Source organism: Diabrotica virgifera, chromosome 5 (genome assembly GCF_917563875.1).
Source record: "Diabrotica virgifera virgifera chromosome 5, PGI_DIABVI_V3a".
Taxonomy (NCBI): Eukaryota; Metazoa; Arthropoda; class Insecta; order Coleoptera; family Chrysomelidae; genus Diabrotica; species Diabrotica virgifera.
In genome coordinates this window covers 227,850,052-227,874,055 of record NC_065447.1, presented here as the reverse complement: position 1 = coordinate 227,874,055, position 24,004 = coordinate 227,850,052, and the positions used below count along the sequence as shown (strand labels likewise).

At 33.8% G+C, this 24,004-nt stretch overlaps 1 protein-coding gene across 1 annotated transcript; it reads right to left on the bottom strand.

Annotated features, from left to right (window-relative positions):
* Positions 1-223: 223 nt before the first annotated feature.
* On the bottom strand, positions 224-2,560 carry LOC126885300 (piggyBac transposable element-derived protein 4-like). The gene is made up of 2 exons (XM_050651816.1): positions 1,845-2,560; positions 224-1,783 (listed from the first exon to the last, which is right to left on the bottom strand). Exons 1-2 carry the CDS (start codon positions 2,067-2,069, stop codon positions 305-307), a joined length of 1,704 nt encoding a protein of 567 aa, XP_050507773.1. The 5' UTR covers positions 2,070-2,560; the 3' UTR covers positions 224-304.
* Between the last annotated feature and the right edge of the window lie 21,444 nt (positions 2,561-24,004).

Below are 24,004 nucleotides of genomic sequence, written 5' to 3'. Positions count from 1 at the left end.
GGTAGGCTTTCACCAGGAGCCGCTTACTGTTTTTGATACAAAGACGTTTATTTATTAGTTTCTGGAAAAGTCCGAATAAAGTAAGTATTTTTAAACTAAATGCACATATATACAAGAGGGGTTGGTGGTGAACGCGCCAGAGCGTCAGTGGCGCTCGACTCTAGTATTTGTATACATACGCCGTTCGACGCGCTGGTGCGTTTTGTAAATAATATTGATAAAAATCAGTAGGAACATTTATTTACTAATACAAAACAAAACAAGAAATACAAAATAACATAAATTATAAGTAAATAAAACAACATTAAACTTTGTGGGATATTTGACAGCAATCCAGACAAAATCCAGGGGTATCGGGACAGGCTTTGCATTCGTAAATTGTATCTTTACGAATATTTTGTTGACTGCAAGTTTTACAGCGTTTTCTCATAACTTTTCCCTTTACATCCTTTACCTCTCGTTTTGTTACTGAATGATCTTTTGGAACAAGTTTGGCTTCAGAATTAATAACTTTTAAAAGGGATCTAACGAGTTGTAAACGAAATTCGTAAAGACCAATCTTTTTTCCAGAGTACTTGTTGTATAGTATGTGGGCATTTATAGCCATCATCTGTATAACATGTATAAATATTTTTGTTGGCCATCGTACAGTTTTTCGTTGACTCGGATAATAGGCAAGCATCTGGTCTTGCCGGTCAATACCAGACATATTTTTATTATATCTGATAATAGGCTCTGGTTTTATTACATGTTGACCTCTTCTTGTTGTAACTTCTTGTAAAGTGTTTTGACATTCTGTTGTTATATAGTAAACGTCCCTTTTATCCTTCCATTTGCCAACTAATACCCCTTTTCGGCAACGGGCAATTGTTGCACCTTTAGCAAGTTTTTCTTGCCTTACTTCTGCCGGATTATTTTTACGGTCAATTCTAAGAGTTCCTGTGCAGTAAGTGGAAAATTCAAGTAAATTTTTAGCTAAATCAAAGCTGTTGTAAAAATTGTCCATGTAAACGCAATGGCCTACATTTAGTTTCCCTTCTAAAAGGTGCAAAACCACTTTATTAACATGTCCTTTTCCACCTGAATCGTCAAACATTCCAGAATAAACTAAAAATTTTAAAATTAGACCATTTGGTTCGGTCAACATATACAACTTAATCCCATATTTATGTTTTTTGTTTTTTAAGTATTGTCTAAAATTAAGTCGTCCTCTGTGTAATACCATTGACTCATCTAAGCTCAAATTACGATCAGGATAATAAACTTCTTCCATTCTCTTATTGAAAAAGTTTATCATCGGTCTAATTTTATAAATTCTGTCTTCAGGTACTTGTTCTCCCTCTTCTGGATTATTATTAAAATGCAAACATCGCATTATGACCATAAATCTGTTCCGGCCCATAAAAGTGGAAAAAATTGCATTAGCAAAAAGAGGATCTTTCTTTTTCCAATAATCCTCAATCCTAGGCAACGAAATATGACCCATGTGTAGAACTAATCCTAAAAAGACTAGCAGTTCTTCGGAAGTCAAAATTTTCCAATCGAAAATCCTAGAATGTGTCGCCCCTGCATTAGATAAGAAAATGTGCTCGGCATACCTGTTTGTCTCATCACATACTTGCTGCAAACATTCATCTGTAAGTAGCATCCGAAAAAAGTCAACTGGATTATTATCGGAAACTTCTACTAGTAACTCTTGGTGTTTTAAAAAAGGAAAATTTTTCATACCATCAAAATTTTCTTTCCATTTATCGCTTTCATCAACATCAACGAGTAGATTAGGCTACAATTAAATAATATGTTTTAATAAAAAGTTAATATTTGCATTTAATTTTGTAACATACCGTATCTTCCGTATCCTCAATAAGTGCTGTAGGTAAAGTATTTTCAATTTCATCCTCAGATTCTGGTAAATATTCACTGTCTGAATCAAGAAAGTCACTAAATTCTTCATCGCTTGTTTCTAATAATCTCAAAAGTTCTTCCTCTGTTAATTTTTTTTTCATATCTAATTTTATTTTTTTATTTGAATTTGAGCCACTTTGTAAAATATCGTCAGTGTTATTCATTTTTGCACTTCCGTATGCTTACCCTATGCCATTCAAATATAAAATAACCAAAGGAGATGTAAAAGAACTCAAATAACATTTAGGGGAAACACCGAAATTATCCGGGTATTACCAAGCTTTACGATTAGCGACTCTAGAAAATAGGGGAAATACCGAAATCTGGGAATGTTTAATTTTTACACGGTTAGTAATCCGATAAATTAATAAGCATTTGCAGAATTATATGTGCTATTACTGATATTTACACTTAATACAAAGCCAACAGATATACACATCCTATCGGGACAAAAAGTCGTAAATCGAAAAACCAAGAACAAAATTAGAGAATTGATACCTCTAGTTACCTGCCTTTAAAATATAAAAAGCCCTGTTGTAGCGCCAGTGAAATAATCCAAGATAATAATCGATGAAAGTCTGAACGCGCGAGAGCGTCGTCGGCACCTAGCTAAAGTCATGTATCGACGCGCCAGCGCGTTATTGGCATTGAACGTGTTAAAAAACTTTTGACTCTCAAAAAACTTAAAAACTTCACTGACTGGTAATACTAAATCACAGACACTCAATTTATTCACAGTCTACTGGAAACACTACCAGAGCTTAGTTTTTACCCCACTCACCAGGCTGGAGCACTTACAAGACTCTAGAGACAGGGGTCCCATATTAGGAACGGGTCTCATAATAGGATCCTTAACCCTACTAATAATACTCTCAATTATTGGAATCTTACATTTAGATTCTTAAGAGTCAAGCAGGAAGAGGCCTATTCTGGGCTGAAAGAAATCAAAGCGGGAGTACCGCAAGGTAATATGTGCTGGTACCGCTACTCTACCTATTATACAATAATGATAATCTAGAATCTAGACCTTGAAGAAGATATGGTAGGCACTTTTCGCTGACTGCTATCAGCCCAGTGTTGCCAATCGGCGGATAATTATCCGATTTGCGTACCTTTTGGAGAGTTGTCGTATCTTCTTCGTACCTTTAAATAAATCGGATATTTGCGGATATTTTTCAGTGTATCTACCATCGACTAAAACTTTCTCATCCATATATTCCCAACACCAATAACACATTAATTTTGTTTAGATCCACCCAAATTTTTATAAATAGCCTATACTGGATGAATGTTAGTGACATCCGATACTTTTCATCTTTTGACAAAAGGGACATGTGCCGATTCTTTTGTTTAGAATTTAAGTGCATCCACTTAAGGCATACTAATCCAATTCAAATTTCAAAAACCGTTATACAGTGTGAAAGGCACTTATGGAATAAAATTATTTGTGTCCTTGTTTTAAAGAATTATAAAAAGCGCTGGGACCCGTCGATTTTAATATATATAAATGTGCATTTTTTAAATATAAAAAATCTACAGGGTGATTGACGCAAGCCTGGCAGAGTCCATATGTTTTATTTTTATTGGAACACCCTATATATTTTTATATTTTTAAAAGCTGCTTAACAACCAATTTTAACGAAATATAATTAACAATAATACAGGGTGAAATTTTGAAATTAGAAAGTATGGAAACTACTTATGGAATAAAATTGTTTGTGTACTTATTTTAGAAAATTATTAAAAAATGCTGTGACCCGTTAACTTTTAAATTCAAATGGACGCTTTATAAACATAGATTTAAATATACAGGGTGCGTCACGAAAGTCTAGCATAGTCCATGATCTTCAGTTTTAATGAATCACCCAGTATATTTTTGTGTTATTAGAAGCTAATGTTATACCTAATTATATTTATGTTTTTTTTTGAGGAATGTAATGGTACTATGCAGAAAAGAACTTTCCGGCACAGAAACGACACTTTTCTGCACACTACTGTCAGTTATTCTGTGAGAAAATATTAAGTTTGTTAACATAAAATTATACAGAAAAATGCATTTGGAATAGTGGTTGTAGAAAAATCTACTTATTTGAAACTAGTAATATCTAGATATCTACTAATTGACTCAAAAATCCTTTAAATTTTTTGCATATAAAAATTATTTAGTCGGGCATTAACGTTGAACGCACCACGGGTATTATGGATAATAACTTTGATACCTTAATAACTACAAGACTGTCAAATACATTTCTATTGTTTTAGTTGTAATAAATCTTTAGATGTTAAAAGAGCGTAGGCGCAAAATTTCGGACCAATAATCTTTAAACTTATTCATTTTTTCGAATCCTGAGAAAACTAATCAATATTTTTGAAAAATTTGAACGCAGAATGAATGATTACATTATTATCGAGGGCTGAAAGTCCCTTAGAATAAACAAAATGTTTCTTTTGAATGAGATATTTGAAATTAATAATCACACTCAATATTCTCTTTTCCTTTTTCCCCTGTAACATATTAGAATAAAAATTATAGAAGTCTTCAGAGACTTTCGGCCCTCGGTAATAATGTAATCTTTCATTCTGCGTTTAAATTTTTAAATAATACTTATTAGCTGTCTCAGGACTCGAAAAAATAATGCATTTTAAAAGCATTGACCCGGAATTTTGCGCCTATGCTATTATTGTAGCTGTAGTTTATTTTGTATTGATTTATTTATTTTTTATTTTTCCAGTACCTAGTTTTAGGAGGTAGTTATTACGTTTTAATAAAATAATATTTAGAAGTGTTTCTTTTTTACTTCAATAATTATAATAAATTAATATAACGATCCAAATAATGAAATATTTAGATTTATTTATTTATTTAGAATTTAACACTTACGATAATACAAAATACGAATAATATAATAATATTAATAATAGTAAGTAAATAGTATTTACATACATGAATTAGGCAATAATCAGCTAGGATACGAGGTTTTCATCTATACATAAACGAAAATTTTTAAACTTTGAAATAGAGAATCCAGTAGATTAAAGGGCCGGTTGCGGTTGTTCGAACGCTAATCAGAAATGGAATCAACTGATCATTATCAAATATTTAATTACTGTCAATATCAAGTTTGATTGTGTTGCTGAAAACATAATTGATTACAATTATGAGATTAGATTAATTAATCAATTATCTTAATAATTGTTACGTTAATTGATAATTAATTAATCAATCAATTATGGTAATTATCATAATGATAATTGATTACAATCAACTGATTGGCGTACGAACAACGGATTTTGTTATTTGATGGTTGTTAAGGGGACTAAAAGAATAACATTGGCAACATTGATTTTAATAACAGAATAATTTTTGACCTAGCGTACCTTTTAGTGACAAATCGGATATTTTTCGAGCGATCATCGGATAATCTAGAGAAATACGATTGGCAACACTGTATCAGCCTAACTGATAGGATAGCCTTTCGATCAAGGATATCCTGTCAGTTAGGGAAGACCATGAAGGAGCTACAAGAGAACTGCAGACACTATTGATTAAAATCAATGATTGGATAAAAAATGGAAAATTTAAATTAATTATAATGGTAGGGGAGCCCAAGCGGGGATTTTTGCAGTTAGTCGAGCGCGTCAGATTATCACATGGGGAGAAACCTTGTATCCTGTAAATGTACCTCTACCATATTATATTGGCTCTTAATACAGGAGCGTTCGTTAAGGGGGATCCAAAATAAAATCTACCCATTAACCCTTAGAAAAACTCGAAATCCGTTCGATTAAGATAAGGTAAGTGAAGTAGCGAATAGAGGTAGCGAGACAATCGTTTGTCAAAATGAAAAAGTTCCTATGCAGTCGGGACAAAAATATAAACTTAAGAACAAGAATGTTGAGGTGCTATGTTTTCTCCGTTCTGCTGTACGGCATGGAAGCTTGGACGCTGAAAAAGATAAACATCAAAAACATTGAGGCATTCGAGATGTGGTGTTACAGGAGAATGTGGAAAATACCATGGACAGAAAGAGTAACAAATCAAGATGTTCTGCTGAAGATGGGGAAGGAATGAGAAGTCATAAAAACCATACAAACGAAAAAACTGGAATATCTAGGCCACATAATGAGAGGAGAAAAGTACTCTCTGCTAAGACTCATCATCCAAGGAAAAATCTCGGGAAAGAGAAATGTGGGACGTAGGAGGATTTCCTGGTTGTGAAATTTAGGAGAGTGGTATGGGTGCAGTTCAATACAGTTGTTCAGAGCTGCAGCCAACAAAGTTAAGATTGCTGTGATGGTAGCCAACCTCCGATAGGAGACGGTACTGCAAGAAGAAGAAGTTTAGTAGGTATGGTCCTTTTCATGGGCATTTTTCAGTGCGTCACAAATGTAGAAAAAAGGTAAGTCCGTGATATAAGACATTTATAACAATTATTCTAACATGACATTTTAGTTAAATCTGACAGTTGTCACATTTTGTTATTATATAATATATAATGTTATTGCATTTATAAAATAGTATTTTCTTTGATTTGTATAGTCTTTAAATTGTACAGATTATATTCGTAGATATACTATATAATTCGTAAATATTTTTTTTCGATTATAGCGCCATCTATCGACAGCTAAAATAAATGTTATAAATTTCTGTAATCTCTGACGTGCCTTTTTTTCTGTCACATACAATTTAATGCGTTAGAAAGAAATCAAAAAACTGTGACGCACTGAAAGATGCCTATGAGAAAAAGAATACATGCAGAACAGTGTATGTTTCGAAAATCTGATGGTTTGAGCGGGACGTAAGGAAATGGGTGAGTCACAAAGTTTCACAAGAAAAAAGAGAATATTTCGAGAAATAAACGTCAAATCGAAAAACTGAAAATATTTTTCAAAAATCTATCGAATGATACTAAACACGACCCACCACGGAGAGTGTGATGGTACACGACAACCCTCACGGAATTTTCCTAATTTATTTGTTATAAGAATAAGGTCAATATTATAGTTGCAATTTGTATAATTTATTACGACAGTAGCAAAGTTCAAAGTATTCAACTCATTCGCAAGACTGCAAACAAAGCACACGTCATTATTGAAATACGTATAGCATAACCATATATGGTAATACATATGGGCACTGTTTTTAATATAATAGATATAAGTGGGAAGGTCGAGTACCTGAGACATCGTTGTTGGATGAGTGTGTTCGCTGAACTCTGCCGGCGCGTAGTCAGGGGATATAGTTACCGAGATATGGGTCACCTTGACCTATCCTAACGATAATGTCGGTCGACGTAGTTGTAATTGTACCTTTAACCTTGTAAGAATAAAGTTATGTAAAAAGTTTAAGTTTGTTTGTTCGGGATAGTGTCTTCGTCCAGCAACCCCCAACATCACATGGCGACCCGTGCCTTAAGTTAAAGAATGGAGTTTTCTGGTTCGCATATAGATTGAGGTATGCAGCTCTACACGTAAGATGGGAAACAACCAGAATAAAGAAAAAGAGGAACAGATCTTCATAAACCAAGCAGGCAACAGCGGAGGTGTGACAGCGAAACCGGCGAAAACGAGAAGCTATCAATCCCTGGAGTTTTGGGAATTGTATCGTTCAGCCTGGCCATAATCATCGTCGGATGGCTACTGTATCGACGATGGAAGAAGCAGCTTCGACGCCACATCCGACAGGAAGTATCTAAATCAATGGAGATGCTGAGGTTAGACGCCCAGAATCCAGGACCAAATGCATAGACACATGAACCCATATTCGTGAGTAATTTTTCTTTTTAATACAATACAGTTTAACTGCTTATGAAGTAAGTTTGATGACTATTTTTTTAATTTTCATATTGATATTTTGATTTTTTTTTATTATATAATTACTCACTTACTTATTTACTGACACTTTAAATATTGACGGTTATCCAATATTATTGATCCTTTCATTTTACTTACATTTATGTTTTATTATAATATTTTATATGTTATATTTTGTTATATTTGATAAACTTAACGGCAATGATAAGCTTTACGAAGTAATTGAGACTTCGAGACACTAGGCCATATACTATTGAGTAACGTAGTCAGGCCAAGCCGAATTTATGTTCGAGGAAAGATTTCAACGTATTCTGGAAGATATAACTATATTAAATAGGAATCTCACAAAAGACACTATAGAACGAAGGAAAAATAAGCTAATCACAGATAAATGGGTGGAAAAACTCAGGACTATCATGGAACAGTTTAGGACGGTGCATAAAATATACAAAGGTGACAGCTGTAAGGCAGCAGAAGACAAATTCATTGCAGATATTATTGCAAAAATTGGAGAAAAAATCGAAAAAGTCCAAACAGAACTACGGAAAAGACAAGTTGAACATAACAACGACAAGATGGGAGAGAAATTCGAACTGAAAACAGCAGGGAACCTGATCCCTCACATAGGAAACACCGAAGAATCAATTAGAGCATTCATAGACGCAATTGAACTCTACGATGAATTTTTAGATAATGAGGGAAAACCGCAACTAACAAAGTACCTGTTGAAGGTGAAACTAACGCAAGCAGCAAAATTACGACTGAAGACTACTTACAACTCAAACGCGGCACTAATAACCGATATTAAAGAAAAGTTTCTAGTAAAACAATCTATCCCTGTTCTGTCAGCGGAGATCAACTCAGCGAAACAAGAGAATAGGTCAATAGAAAAATTTGGAAGAAGTTTAGAGGAGCTCATGGCTAAATTAACAATAGCACAAGCAGAGGGAAACAGAGACGCAGAAGAAGTGCTGGCCAAAGTAAACGAAAAAATTGCAATAAGCGTGTTTACTAACGGTTTAAAAAATGACAAGATAAAGACAATTTTGAAAGCCAAGAACTTTAGCACTTTAGCGGAAGCGATAACAAGCGCAAAGAACGAAGAATCGCTAACTCGAACGGAAACTGCAGGAATGTACCCCATGAATAAAACATATAGAGGCGGAAGAAGAAATACAACAAACGGATACAAAAATAGTTTTGACAGGAGAAAAGAAGGTAACAAGACATATAATAATAGAAATACAAATGGAAACGAAGTAAGACAATATCATAACAGAGGTAGGTCTCAAAGAAACAGAGGAGCAGGACATCGTCAACGAGGGAGAAATAATAATTGGTCGCAAGGTAGAAACCCCAGCAACAGAAATTCACCAGGAGCATATTTCGCAACAGAGGAGCAGCCCCCCAAGAGCAGCCACACACAAGCACAATACAAGAAGTAGATTTTTTTCGTGGACCATCGAATGGAGGCAGATAATTCCACATTAAGTGGATTAAATTATATTAATGTTTATTACAGAGGAAAACGCAAAAAACTATTAATTGACACTGGCGCAACAGTCAGCGTTTTATTTGAAGAATGTTTAGATAAAAACTACACCGACATAAACAAAACCCGACGTATTAGCTTGCGAGGCGTTACCGGAAAAACTGTATATACAAGGGGAACCTTATTGTGTGACCTTGAAATATTAGATAACTCAGAGAAGATAACGTTGACACAGGAATTTGCAGTTATGAAGAGTTTCACAAATAAAGTCGATGGAGTTATTGGTAGCGATTTTTTATACCAATATTTTGCTACAATAAATTACGAATCCTTAAAATTATCGTTACATGTAGAAGGAATGAGAAGAGATTTGGAAATGCTTATGGGAGAAATTTATACGATAATAATACCTAGCAGAAGTAAAAAATTTTTTTTTTCGAGATCGGGACACACTACGGAGATTTTGTATTAACTATACCACAGGAGATAGCGGAAGGAATTTTCTCGACAGGAACAGTCTCAAAACCAGTCGACGGAAAAATACCAATAAGGATATTAAATATCAATGATAGAGAAATAATTGTTAAGAATTTTAGACCGAAGGTCGAAAGATTAGACAAGTTCGACGTTTTCCACATGGGAGAATCAAAACAATCGGTGAGTCGTGCCGAAAGACTTTTGAATATAATAAACACAACAAATTTATCGCTAGAGGAAAAAAGAGCAATAGAAAAAATATGTGTAAAATATTCCGATGTGTTTTTCTTAGAAAACGATCCATGCACAACGACGGACGTATACAAAGCAAAAATAAAATTGCAAAAAGGAGTATCACCTGCTTATACAAAACCGTATAGATTACCACATGGACAAAAAACGGAAATAAATAGACAAGTAGACAAAATGTTAAAAGACGGGATTATTGAAAATGCAATATCAGAATTCTCATCTCCACTACTTATAGTGGCAAAGAAAAACGATGAAAATGGAAACAAGAAATGGAGAGTTGTGATAGATTACAGACAACTGAACAACAAAATTGAGAATGACAGATTTCCATTACCATGCATAGAAGAAATCCTAGACGCTTTATCAGGAGCAACATATTTTTCACATTTAGATTTATACCAAGGATATTACCAAATAGAACTCGATTCTAAGTCCAGACCGTACACAGTATTCGCAACCGATAGAGGTCAATATCAAATGACACGACTTCCGATGGGGTTAAAGACAAGCCCAGGATGTTTCTCACGAGCCATGACTATGGCAATGTCAGGTTTAAATTATGAAAACATGTTTATATATCTTGATGATTTGATAGTCTTTGGCAACAGTCTACAACAGCATAATCAGAACTTAGTGAAGGTATTAGAGAGACTAAGGAAAGTAAATCTGAAATTAAATCCAATTAAATGCGAGTTTATGAAAAAAGAACTATTATATTTAGGACACAAGATTTCGAATAAAGGTATAGCACCAGATCCGGAAAAGATCACCGCATTGGAACAATATCCAATACCACAAAATGCAAAAGAAGCAAAAAGATTCGTAGCCTTTGCAAATTATTACAGAAAACATATCAATCATTTTGCAGAAATAGCCGCACCTCTAAATAGACTATCAAGGAAAAATGTAAAATTTGAGTGGACAACAGAATGCCAAAAAGCTTTTGAAAGCCTCAAGACGTCATTATCAAACCCCCCCGTAATGGAATTCCCAGATTTATCGGAGGAGAACACGTTTATTCTACGGACAGATGCATCTGGCATCGCACTAGGAGCAACTTTGTCAAACGGGAATGACAAACCGGTAGCATATGCCAGTAGAACACTTAATAAAGCGGAAATGAATTATCCTACGATAGAAAAAGAATTACTGGCAATAGTATGGAGCATTGCTAAATGGAGACATTACCTTCTACAGAAAGAATTTATTATTTTGACAGACCACCGACCATTGGTGTACCTATTTGGTATGACAAACCCTTCCAGCAGATTAACCAAATTTAGATTGAAGTTAGAAGAATACGACTTTACAATTAAATACGTGAAAGGAGCTGAAAATGTAACAGCTGACGCCTTATCACGAATAGAAGTTACATCAGAAGAACTAAAGCAACTAAATAAGGACTCAGAGAAAAGTATATTAGTGATGACGAGAGCACAAACGAAAAAGCAGGAGGAAATCGCCGATTCGAAGAACGAATGGACTGATCAACCAGATGTAGTCGAATTGTTGAAATTCCCGAAAAGTGCGGTAGAGGTAGAACTGATAGACAAGGACGATTGCAAAACAATGAAGCTAGATTCGGCTGAAGAAAATACAAATAGTAGTATATTGTACAACGAAGAAGACGATATTATTTATCTGATTCGAGATTTTCGATCAACGTCTGCACTATGAGCGTCGTTGAGAAACTCGACATATCAAGAACCTCGATCAACGTCTGCGCTACGAGCATCGTTGAGAGCCTTGATTCAAATGTGCACACAAAAGAATATAAAGGAACTAGTACTAGTAAAGAATAATAAGAATCAGCCAATTATTGAAGAGATAAGAAAGGATCCTAAAATATTTAAAGAAAGAGATATCAAAATATGTATAGTACAAGACAAACAGAATATAGCAGATGAAAAATTAAGAAGAATTATAATTAATGATTTTCACATGTTACCAACTGGAGGGCATGCTGGAATAAATAGAATGTACAAAAATATAAGGAAATATTATTTTTGGAATAGTTTACGAAAAGATATCGAGGAATTTGTGAAGAGATGCGACGATTGTCAAAGACATAAGCATTCTATCATAACCAAACAACCTCTAACTATCACATCGACTGCCACCTGCGCATTCGACACAATATTTATAGATCTAGTAGGACCATTTGAGATGGATGACAGTGGGAATAGATATATATTGACACTGCAATGTGAGCTAAGTAAATACATAGAAGGATATGTAATAAAGAACAAAGAAGCCGAAACAGTAGCCAAGGCATTGGTAGAAAATTTTATTCTGAGGTATGGAGTACCCAGAAAAATAGTCACACACCAAGGCTCAGAGTTTATGGCAAGAACATTTAAGGAAACATGCTCATTATTGCAAATAGAGAAACTAAACTCAACAGCATATCACCACGAAACAATAGGAGCTTTAGAAAATACTCACAAACATTTAAATGCGTACCTTAGGATACAACTATCAAAATTCCCTACAAATTGGAGTACATGGGTGCAATATTTCTGTTTTTCGTATAACATTTCAGTACACTCAGCAACGGGTTATACACCGTTCGAATTAGTGTTCGGAAAAATATGTAGACTGCCGACAAATGTTCAAAACGAAATAGAACCCCTGTATAATTTTGACGACTATCCCATGGAACTGAAATACAGACTACAAGTAGCCGCAAAGGAGGCCAGAGAAACACTAACACATACAAAACACAGCAGAAAAAAAATATATGATGCCAAAACGAGTAAAATAACTTATAAACCAGGAGATAAGGTATTAATAAAAAATGAGCCAAACACAAAACTTAACTCTTTGTTTTCGGGTCCATATACCGTAATTAAAGATGAAACGCCTAACGTAATTATTGAGAAAAAGGGTAAACAAGTAGTCATACATAAGAATAACGTTAAGCTGTATAATATATAAAAAGAATAAGTACTGCAAAGTGTTATAGTATAAAAGTGTAATAATAGTCCACAATATAAAAAAACTTTAACTTTAGTCCACATAGTCTACAAAATAGAAAGTCCCCACTTAAATGGAAAACTTTAGTTAACTCTTTTTGGTTTTAGGACCTAATCTTCACAACCCAATAGGTCCCCATAACGCTCGAGTAACTGCAAATTTAGCATACTTTCCTCCCCTACTATAATTAAAGTGAGCGATATCAGCCTATTAGAATAAATAACATTCAGGTCCTGTTGAATATTCTGCAAAATACCTACCTGAGGTTACATTTGGAGAAAGGACTGCGTTGAAAAGTCCACATTAAAAGGGAGAGAGAAGAACGCAATAGGTATAAAATTTAACAATTTAGAAAGATAAACTGGATGCATTCAAGAAATTCTAAACTATGCACTGATAACAAACTATTAGTAACAAACAGTGAAAACAACATTTAAGTAATACAGAGGTTTCAGAATAGGGTCCTAAAGAGCCTTTATGCTCCATCGTACTTAGAAAATACATAGCTGCATCTACCGAGATCTAAAAATGAATGCAGTAGAAAAAATAATATTTGCCAAATGTGCCAGCATAAATAAACAACATCTGTCTATTTTAACATGTGAATACTCTATCCAATTCCTCTATAACTCAGATATAAAAAGAAGATTCAAGAGGACAAAACCCTTCGAGTCAGTTACGTGAAAATAGTTAGTGGAAAAGCAGAACTTAACATTACTGAAATGAAACATTACTGAATGGAATTATAGTTCTTAAAATGACAACTACAACAATTTAGGTTAGAATAAAACTGCTCATTGATCATAGATAGAAAAATGGAGACGCCATTATTTCAGTCTAAATTTTTTCATGTAGGTTTTTTCATTATTATGGTCTGAAAAGATTTTCGGATATTTGATGGCTGAACGTCTTTTTTATCAGCAACACACCATCAATACAACCAAAGTGCAGTATCACGGTATCACCCAACACCCGCTTACATTCTTTTGTACAGACCAGGATATATAGATAATTATAAGGGTCAGGATACATTATAAAAGATAACTAAAGGTAAAAAGCCTTTATAAAAGTGAACAGTCTTAGAAGCGCAGTATAATAATATCACGTGTTATTTCATTAATGTTTTTCAATCAAACAGTAGCCCACTTCTTTGTTTTATACTGTTTATTCAATAATGGCTGTCATGCGTCGATTGCTCCAAATAAACATTTTAGGCTGACATTAGGTACACTCTCTTTTATCTTCGCCATCGCCGTTTAAAAAAAAACTTCAAAGGACAACTCCCCGCCCTTGTTAACAGCACACGGTAAACATTTATGTAACAGCTTCCTACCTTTGTTATTTGATATTCTTTAAGTACTCGTCAAAGTAAAACAAAAATAAAGTTGGTATAAAATATTATCAATGAATGTTTGTGAACATATTAACTAAAAGAAAAATACATAAAAACTTTAAATATCCTCAAATTTATGAGTGTCAGGAAACATTGAATATAAATAAACGAGAAAAAGAGATTACAGACAATCTCTCCCCTCCAGACACACTTACTTAATGCCTTTTTTTTACTTCATTTAATGTGACTTCCCTCACCCTAGAAAACTAACCTCATATTTGCTTTCTTTTACACCAGTGTTTTCCAAACTTTCTTAGATCGGTGACCCTATTTGAAAAAAAAAATAATTGGTAACTTCCTTGCCTTATCATACCCAGTTCATTCGCCATTTAATAGGATTTTCAAATAGTTATAGAAATATATAAGCGACGACTGGCCGACAACTGTTTTCAGAGAGAATTGAGGTTAATAATAATTATTCAATTCGAAAAGAGCGTATCCAGTATTGACTCATGTTGCAGAAAATAAAAGACAACGGTGCTGAAAATGTCCCAGAATAAAAACAAGAAGACTTCTTAGGCTTGCAGGTTTTGTAAGGAACATATTATTATCTGTTTAGAATATAATAGAACATTAATCTGGATGGACCGAATTATGCAAAAACATGGATACACCTATTGTGAAATACGAAGATTTGAAATTTGATTACGTAAATTTGTAATACGTATAGGAAAAGCGAGATCAGCGTTCATAATGACGAAGTCTCGATTTACTAGTCGGTACCAAAATCATCAGATGTTATGTATTTTCTACATTATTATACAGAGTAGAGGCCTGGATAATTTCCGAAACTCCTTTAAGAAAGCTCAAGGCATTCGAGATGTGGTGCTACAGACGCATTTTAAGAATTTCGTGGGTGGATCCTGTGACTAATGTTGAGGTAATACGTAGAATTAACAAGGAATGCGAGATAATTAACACCATGAAAGACCGCAAACTAGAATATCTTATCAGGATGATATCTTATCAGGTTATGTTATCAGGAATGAACAGAGATATGGTTGGTTGCAACTCATTCTTCAGGACAAGGTATTAGGAAAGACAGGACCAGGGTGAACAAGAATACCTTGGCTTCAAAATCTGAGAAAGTGCTTCAATACATCGACAACCGTATTATTCCGAATAGCAGCAAGAAAAGTTAGGATAGCTATGCTGATCGCCAATGTACGTATAGCGATACGCTTTAATTACTATTTTTGCAAATTTTATTTTTTAATAACTTTTCTCAAAACGGTCATATAAATTCACATTTAATATACAAACCAGATTTTTGTTTTGTTTTTGGTGTGTTCAGTTTAACAAACTGAATTCCCCATAAATTAATTACCTTATCAGACCTTATGTCAACTTATTAAAATACAGAAAGGTTCTCAACTTTTAAAACGCAGATGTTAGTGACTTATTGCCTTTCTAGCCATAGTGTAACACCGCAAGCATCATGACAGAATAGGGTGTTGTGGTCTCGCAGTATCATCACAGCGGGCGAACGATTCAGACACACCCTCGCTAAAAACCCTTACGAGATAATAAACGAAGCACGCTTGTTTACCCAAAATAAATAAATATATTACTGTTCATTGCTCACACTTATTTTTAATTGATTCCGTAACCTACCAATCGGAATATACGGAACGGGTAGGCACCATAAGAAGACGAAGAAGTCGCGGTGGGTCGCGGACCATAAGGAGAGTCGCGGACCAGACTCGTCTCGAACAAGACAATAAAGGCATGTATCCACTATGTTCGCGCTCCTCTTACGCTGGATGCTCTTGCAACTGCTCCTCGTAGTGGATAAGTTCGCGCTCACGGACCGTGCAACGTGCAACGATGCGCGCTCCAATCGGTGGCGGTTTATATGTAGAGGAGCGCAGTTGAAAAATTTGGGCAGCTGGAAAAGCTGCTAGCAGATGGAATTGAGCTAAAAAATACAAACGACAACCAAAGTCAACCGTATCTGTGACATGTCCGCGTTCCTGTGTGTGCACGGAATATAGAGTCGAGGGTTTGACAAAGTACGACCAAGATCAAGATCCAAGATGTCTTGAAATTGTCATTAAAGTTTGAATCAAATCCTTGTCGGGACTGCGCCTCGTTCGCGACTTCAAAATGCTTTTATGAAAATTAAAAACAAAAAACAACCTAAAGAATCTGAGCTGGACTAGCCTGCGATGAGTCGGGTCACGTCCGCGGCTCTCTAAGCGCTGTCTCACATTATAAGAATTTAAACGTGCGAGGGTTAGAACGCACGACGACATTCCAATGGTGGCTCATGTACTCATATAGAGCCTTTCTCACTAGACGGTGGTTGGAACAGTTGGTGTCGTTCAGTCGCACGAAGGTAGATTCCTTGGTTGTTTGGTACATTATTTTCATTTACACTTTGTGGCTGTTTGAAGTAGGTGCATATTATATTTTATATTATGATGTCTCAGATTGATAGTTGATAGTGAAATATTAATAACATTAATTGAAGCGAGACCTATTCTTTGGGACAAAACAATAGAAATATATAAAGATAGAAACTTGACGAGAAATGCTTGGAATGGTGTACGCCGTGCACTTAACAGTGAATTTGACGAATTAGGTGATAAAGGAAAAACACATTTGGTAAGTACAGCAAAATTATTTATATGTTACTGATAACAACAATAATTAAAACTGCTAAGTATATTATAATAAACTTCATTTTACATAGTTGTAAATAACCTTGAGTATAGAGGGTGTTCCATCAAAATGTGTGAATATAAAAATATATAAATCGTATCTTTTTGCGTTAATAGGATGGACCCAATGAATTCGGTTCCTCTTGTTTCTCTTTCTACGATGATAAAATAACCACAATGCTATAATTTGGAGTCCCTTCATATATTATAACTATATCTTTTATTTTACGAAATTATATTTAGTTTTATAGGGTAAACGCCTCGGTGAAGACTGGAGAAGGGCGGCGGTCACGTATTGTGTGAAATTATATAAAAAAAAATTTAAGACGAGGGGAACAACATTTAAAAATTAGTGGATGACAGAGGGTCTTTTAAATTCTGTACATGAAAAACATAGATTGTAATATTGTTCTGAAGTTGTTTCCTTCTGGAATTTTTGTAATAAACTATTCTAAATGGGAAATAAGCCACAGTTTAACTAAAAAAATAATTTTATTAACGTTTCGACGCCCAAATCGGATGTTTGGGCGTGGACATAGATTGTATGAGCTAATTAGATGAGCTACTCCAAGATCCCACAAATAACTTAGTAGAACAACGGATATAAAAACAAATTAAGACTTTTAATTAAAAACATAAGAAATAATAACTGACAAAATAGAAATTGCAAATTAATTAAATACGCATTACAGTATATTAGGACAAAAGTATGGACAAAGAATACCCATTTGTAATGATACATCGTAATGATACATATCAGACATCGTATCATGTATCTACCTCAGCCACAAAGTGTACCTAAGACCTAAATAAAAATAATATACCAAACAATACAGCAAAATATCTTCGTGCGACTCAATTCTTATTGTGTGAAAAGGATAGGTGCGTAAGTACAGATAAAAATAGGTACAAATAAAGGTTGGTAAGAAAAAGATAGGTGCGCGAAAAGTACCGCACGAGAAAACCCTCGCACGTTCAAAATTCGGACATCTTGGATATTAAAGCACCCTATGTAACGCACAGCTGAATGTGGCTGAATTTTAATGTTTGTGGGTCACAGTGTTGCCATGCTGTTTTCTATATATTTCTTTCATAATTTCAATCAATGTTAAATGTACCTACAAGAATAATAGAATAATAACGTTTCCTTCTCCGTCACTATACTAGGTAAAATGACAAATGAGGTGTCAAATGAAAGCTTATAATCCAAGGATAGTAATAAATGTGAGAAATTAGACCTAGATTGTCTGTCCCTCAAAAAATAAGCGTTATATTGGGGATTTCTAATGTTGACATTAAAAGTTGCACTATTTTTTTTTCTATAAAACATTTTGATCTAAATCTTACCATAAAACTTCTTTGTACTCTTTACTTTAAAATAAACGTGATTGAGAAGCTAAATTTTAAACTTCGTCACACAACTTTTGCGATTAAGCTTTGCAATGCACAAATCCGCACCTTTTTCTTTGAAAAATTCATAACCTTTATCATGATAAGAATAAAAACTTGATACCTTTGTCTTCAGAAATGTTACAGCTATATAGTGTAAAAATTTCAGAAAAAAATATTAAAATGGAACAGAGTTGTAGCGAGGTAAACGCAAAAAACGTGATTTCTTTTTTTATTTTTAGGTTAAAATTGCGATTTTGACAATGTTCCCCCACAAAAAATTCAAAATAAACTTCATTTTCGTTTTCAGTACCCTCGAAAATATAAAGTATGAATAAAATTAGTCATTCATCCCTCTGTGGTCAGTATCTCGAAAACTAAGCGCTTTTTGAGGGTGTCACGCTCGTGTATAATATCACAAAAATTGTAACGTGATAATATGAAAAAATAGAGGATACGGCAACGATGTCACAAGTGATGGTCTGATCGAACGCCAAAATCTACACAGACATATTAGGGTGCTTTAATATCCAAGATGTCCCAAAATTCTTATCATGTGAAACAGCCCTATGCTTTTCTGACTTAAAATTTCTTCCTGTACAAACTGGTAACTGGTGCACCTATTTGGTGCACTTTATGTTTTTTTCCTTTAAGTGCACGCGCCATAAAACCCCCCAACTCAGCAATGACGTATTTTAACCTGCGAAACTTATCACGATCAATCTTCCAGCCTTCAAAAAAATAATGTTTAGCTTCATGTACGAGAGTTGATAATTGGCATGTTTCACGCTAGCCCGTTCTTTCGTCGATTCCGATTAACTAACTTCGCACGATGATGTGGTATCGAAATCTTCTGAAGGTAATTAATTTACCTTTAAATTACGCAGTTGCAATTTCGAGAACTCCTGACATCAACGTAACTAATTATGATTGAATTTTGATCTATGTCTGCCCATTAATCACCCGTTCACATGTTGTGTTCTCCGAAACATTATTATTTGATTTGGCTCTAATGTGAAATGTCTAACAGTATTTTCGAATATGAAGAAAAGATAATAAATGAGGTTCTTTCCAGCAGTCACAAGTGATTGATCACAACGGATAAACACGGACGCCTTTGATCTAAAGTAAGAGACAGGAGAGAACGAAACGGACCATAGGCGCCGACAAGGGGAAACTCCCTAAAGACACGAGATAAAATAAATCAGTAAAGAAGTTTTTAAATGAATAAAAATGGGGGTTTCTTTTATAACCTCATAAATATAATTGATTTACTATTATGTAGTAATCTAGATAATCTAGATACATAAGATTTAAATAAAAATAGTAATTTTTTCTTTATTGCTATTAACAGTAGTTCTAGTGTTGCCCAAATGCAAGACCAAGACGAGACTTGGACAGTCTTGGTCTTGGTCTTGCACCAGTACACCTGGTCTTGGTCTTGGTCTTGGTATTGCACTCCCAGTCTTGGTCTTGGTCTTGGTCTTGCAGCAAGAGTCTTGCAAGTCTCGCAGTTACCCACTAGCATATTGCTATTTATTAATAAACAACTCACATTAGGTGGGTTTGAACCCACGATCTAAACTATCCCTGCCTATACTCTAACTAACTGGGCTATCTACCATGTCCCACGGGAGTCAGTCTGTTTCTTAATAAACGTTTGCATTTAATAACCTGACATGTGCTAAAACATGGTGAAAACACAAAAAAAAACAAACAAATGACATAAACTTATCTAGACTGTATTTTAAAGAACATTATCTGTCTAGAAAGGGATTGATGGACTCTCACATTAGGTATATGAAATGAAATGGAATAAAACAGTTCTACAATTTGCCATTTATTCAAATAAAAAATAAAAAAAATACAAATTAAATTACAGCACAGTACGCAATAGCTTTGACACTATTATTAGTTGAAAATTTTTGTTTGCTATTAGTTGAAAATTTTAAGATTGACTTTTTTTTAACAAGAATTAATAGAAAGTAATACACGCAGTTTAATTATATAACATTTATACAGAGTGAGTTACATCACTGTGTATTGTTTGCGTATATTTTCGTTTAATCTGTACTTTATCTATAAATTGTATTTAGGTATATCTATGTATTTGCCGGCTAAAGTACAGATCTTCTTTGTTTACGCTCATTTTAAATGTCCATTTTTCCTTAGCTTGAAAAATAAAACAATGAGTCTCAACAATTCAAATCTATTTTTCGACTTTGGTTTATTAGAGTTTATTAGGTTTATTATTATTATCTATATTTTTGTGTTATACGCAGAACTTATTAGTTCTTAAGGTTGTATTATTCAATTTTCAATTTATTTAAATTTTGCAATATACAGGGTGTTTCATTAATAATTGGAGATAATTTAACTGTAGATTCCTGGGCTCAAAATATTAAGATTTAGCCCAAATCACCTAGTCAGAAAATGCTTAATAAAGCAGCTAGAGCTCTTTGAAGAAGGCGTCTTGTAATTAGTTTTTATAAATACCTCCAGAACGCTTCTATTTAGAGAAACGAAAACTGGTACGCCTATTAACTTCCAGAGATAAATCAATTCCATAAATTGCAAATTTCTAGTACCGGTCATAGGCGTCCGTTTTGGGTAAGGCAACGGTTATTTTATCGCATAACTTTTTTGTCTTTAATTTTTAAGCCTTTTTGACACTATATTATTAAGTTATGAGCTATTCTAAAACCAACTACTAACTAAGAGTTACTCTTACTTTAGGTAGGTAAAATACACCGTTTTTTTTTTTCAAATTTTTGTTTAAATTCAAAACATTTTCAAATCGATTAATAATCCAGTCTCAAAAATCCTTAAAAGTTAAAGACAAAAAAGTTATGACACATATGACTGGTACTAGAAATTCGCAATTTATGAAATCGATTTATCTCTGGAAGATAAACAGACGTACCAGTTTTCGTTTTTTCTAAATAGAAGTCTTCGAGAGGTATTTAAAAAACTAATTAAAAGACACCATCTTCAAAGAACTCCAGCTCCCTTAGGAAGCATTTTCGGAGTAGGAATCTACAGTTAAAATATTTTCAATTATTAATGAAACACCCTGTATTGTTTTGTTTTGTTTCATTATCTTTTAGTTTGTAATAATATTAACGATTTATGTAATTTCAGTAAACTGTATTTGTTATTGTTTTTTTCCTAATCTTTGTAAGCTTTGTTCATAAAATTGTAAAACTTTCAATGACAATAAGGCATATTTCTATTCTATTCTATACAAGCGTTTTTGCTTCTTTTGTTTTTGCACACCCTGCAAAAAGTAGGATGTTTAGTCTTTACGATATGGATAAGGAAAAACAATTGAGTGCTTGTCCGTAACAGTGAATACGGTATTCGTATTATATTTTTATCACCTTATAGGCGACATACTTCTTTAAAAGTTTCAATGCGATATTGTTATACACACAACACAAGAAGATTATTTTATGAAAGGTTGCTATTCTCAAAATCTAGACAATTGCTCAATTGTAATTAATTTCGGAGCGAAGGCGTCGTCTGATATTAGGAAAGAATGAAATATTTTATTTTTACATTGTATAATAATTTATTATGACCTCTGAGTACGTATGCAATAAATAAGTGTTCATATTTTTAATTCGGTATGTATGTTCATCGTATTGTTCATAATGCGGATAAATCCATTTTTCCAAATTTTTGTTACATATTTTTTTGTATCTCATAGTCTCTAAGCATATACCCGAACTAATATATAGGGTGTAACAAAAATACAGGTCATAAATTAAATCACCTATTCTAGGACCAAAAATAGTTCTAATGAACCTAACTTACCTTAGTACAAATATGCATATATAAAAAGTTACAGCCCTTTGAAGTTACAAAATGAAAATCGATTTTTTCCAATATATCGAAAACTATTAGAGATTTTTTTGTTGAAGATGGACATGTGGCATTTTTATGGCAGGAATATCTTAAAGAAAAATTATAGTGAAATTTGTGCACCCCATAAAAATGTTATGGGGGTTTTATTCCCTTAAACCCACCCAAACTTTTGTGTACGTTCCAATTAAATTATTATTGTGATGCTATTAGTTAAATTCAATATTTTTAAAACTTTTTTGGTTCTTAGTATTTTTTCGACAAGGCAGTTTTTATCGAGTTGCGGCTTCTTTTCTAATATGTTTACGTAGATATTTTATTGGGGTTTTTTTCCTTTAAACCTCCCAAATGGTTGTGTACGTTCCAATTAAACTATTACTGCGATACCATTAGTTAAACACAGTGTTTTTAAAACTTTTTTGCTTCTATGTATTTTTTCGATAAGGCACATTTTATCGAGATGTGACTTCTTTTTTAATATGGTTTAAAATATATGTACCTAAATATGTAAATCATAAATAAATTTTCCTATTATTATCAAGTCTCCATAATCGTACTTAGCCATACCACAGATGAACATAACATATATGTATAATGTGGCCATATACAAATATGTGGTGGATTTGACAAATAATATGCAAAATATTTCGACAAATACTGACTTTTAGAAAAAGTACCAAGAGGCAAAGAAGTTTTTAAAGCATTTTGTTTAACTAATGGTACTACAATTATAATCAAATTGAAACGTACACAAAAGTTTGGGGGGGTTTAAAGGAACCAAACCCCCATAAAATTTTTATGGGGTGTCTAAATTTCACTATAATTTTTTCTTAAGATACTACTGCCTTAAGAATGCCACATGTTCATTTTCAATAAAAAATCTCCAATAGTTTTCGATATATTGGAAAAAATTGATTTTCAGTTTGTAACTTCAAAGGGCTGTAACTTTTTTTATGTGCACATTTGTACTAAGGTAAGTTAGGTTCAATCGAACTATTTTTGATCCCAAAATATGTGATTAAATTTATGACCTGTATTTTTGTTACACCCTGTATTATTCCATAAAACGACACTCAAACTGCAAGACGCAAGAGTCTCGCAGGCTTGGTCTTGTTCTTGCTCAAGTCTTGCACGGTCAGTCTTGGTCTTGGTCTTGCTAAAATAAGGCGGTCTTGGTCTTGGTCTTGGTCTTGCTAAAACGCAAGAACAAGACCAAGACTGCAAGACCAAGACCGATTTTGGGCAACACTAAGTAGTTCAATCGTCATTATATTTGAAATAGTCACACCAGTCTGTTTTTAGAGAGTTTTAGACCCAAATATTAACTGGACCTATATTGAACTGCATTCCAATGTTTTCACTTCTTTTTCTACTATATGAAATTGTGAAATGTTCTTTAGTATATATCTTCTTTGGTTATTTTTTTTTATTTCTTTAGTAATTTTTGTGGTTATTTTCTTTAGTATTTTTATCTGTCTATCTATCTAATCAGCCCTAAACATCCATCCTTGGATATAGGCCCCCTCTTCCTTCTTCCATGCCTATCTTGGGCAATTTGCATCCAATTTGACTCAGTGTGTTTCTTCAGGTCATCCGACCATCGCATCTGTGACCTTCCCCTTTTTCGTTTGTGGTTCCACGGTCTCCAATGTATAATCATCTTAGTCCAGCTTTCATCCTTCTGCCGTAGGGTGAACTTCCATTTAAGCTTTGCTACTTGGGTAGAGACGTCTTTCACTTTTGTTTGTTACGGATCCATTCGTTTCTTTTCCTGTCTGA

What these genes read in the sequence shown, in the direction of transcription:
- LOC126885300 (XM_050651816.1), bottom strand. Translation starts at nt 2,069, where the DNA reads ATGAATAACACTGACGATATTTTACAAAGTGGCTCAAATTCAAATAAA. An exon ending in TTGAGGATACGGAAGATACG is followed by an intron (nt 1,784 to 1,844) that starts GTATGTTACAAA and finishes ATTTAATTGTAG; the next exon opens with CCTAATCTACTCGTTGATGT.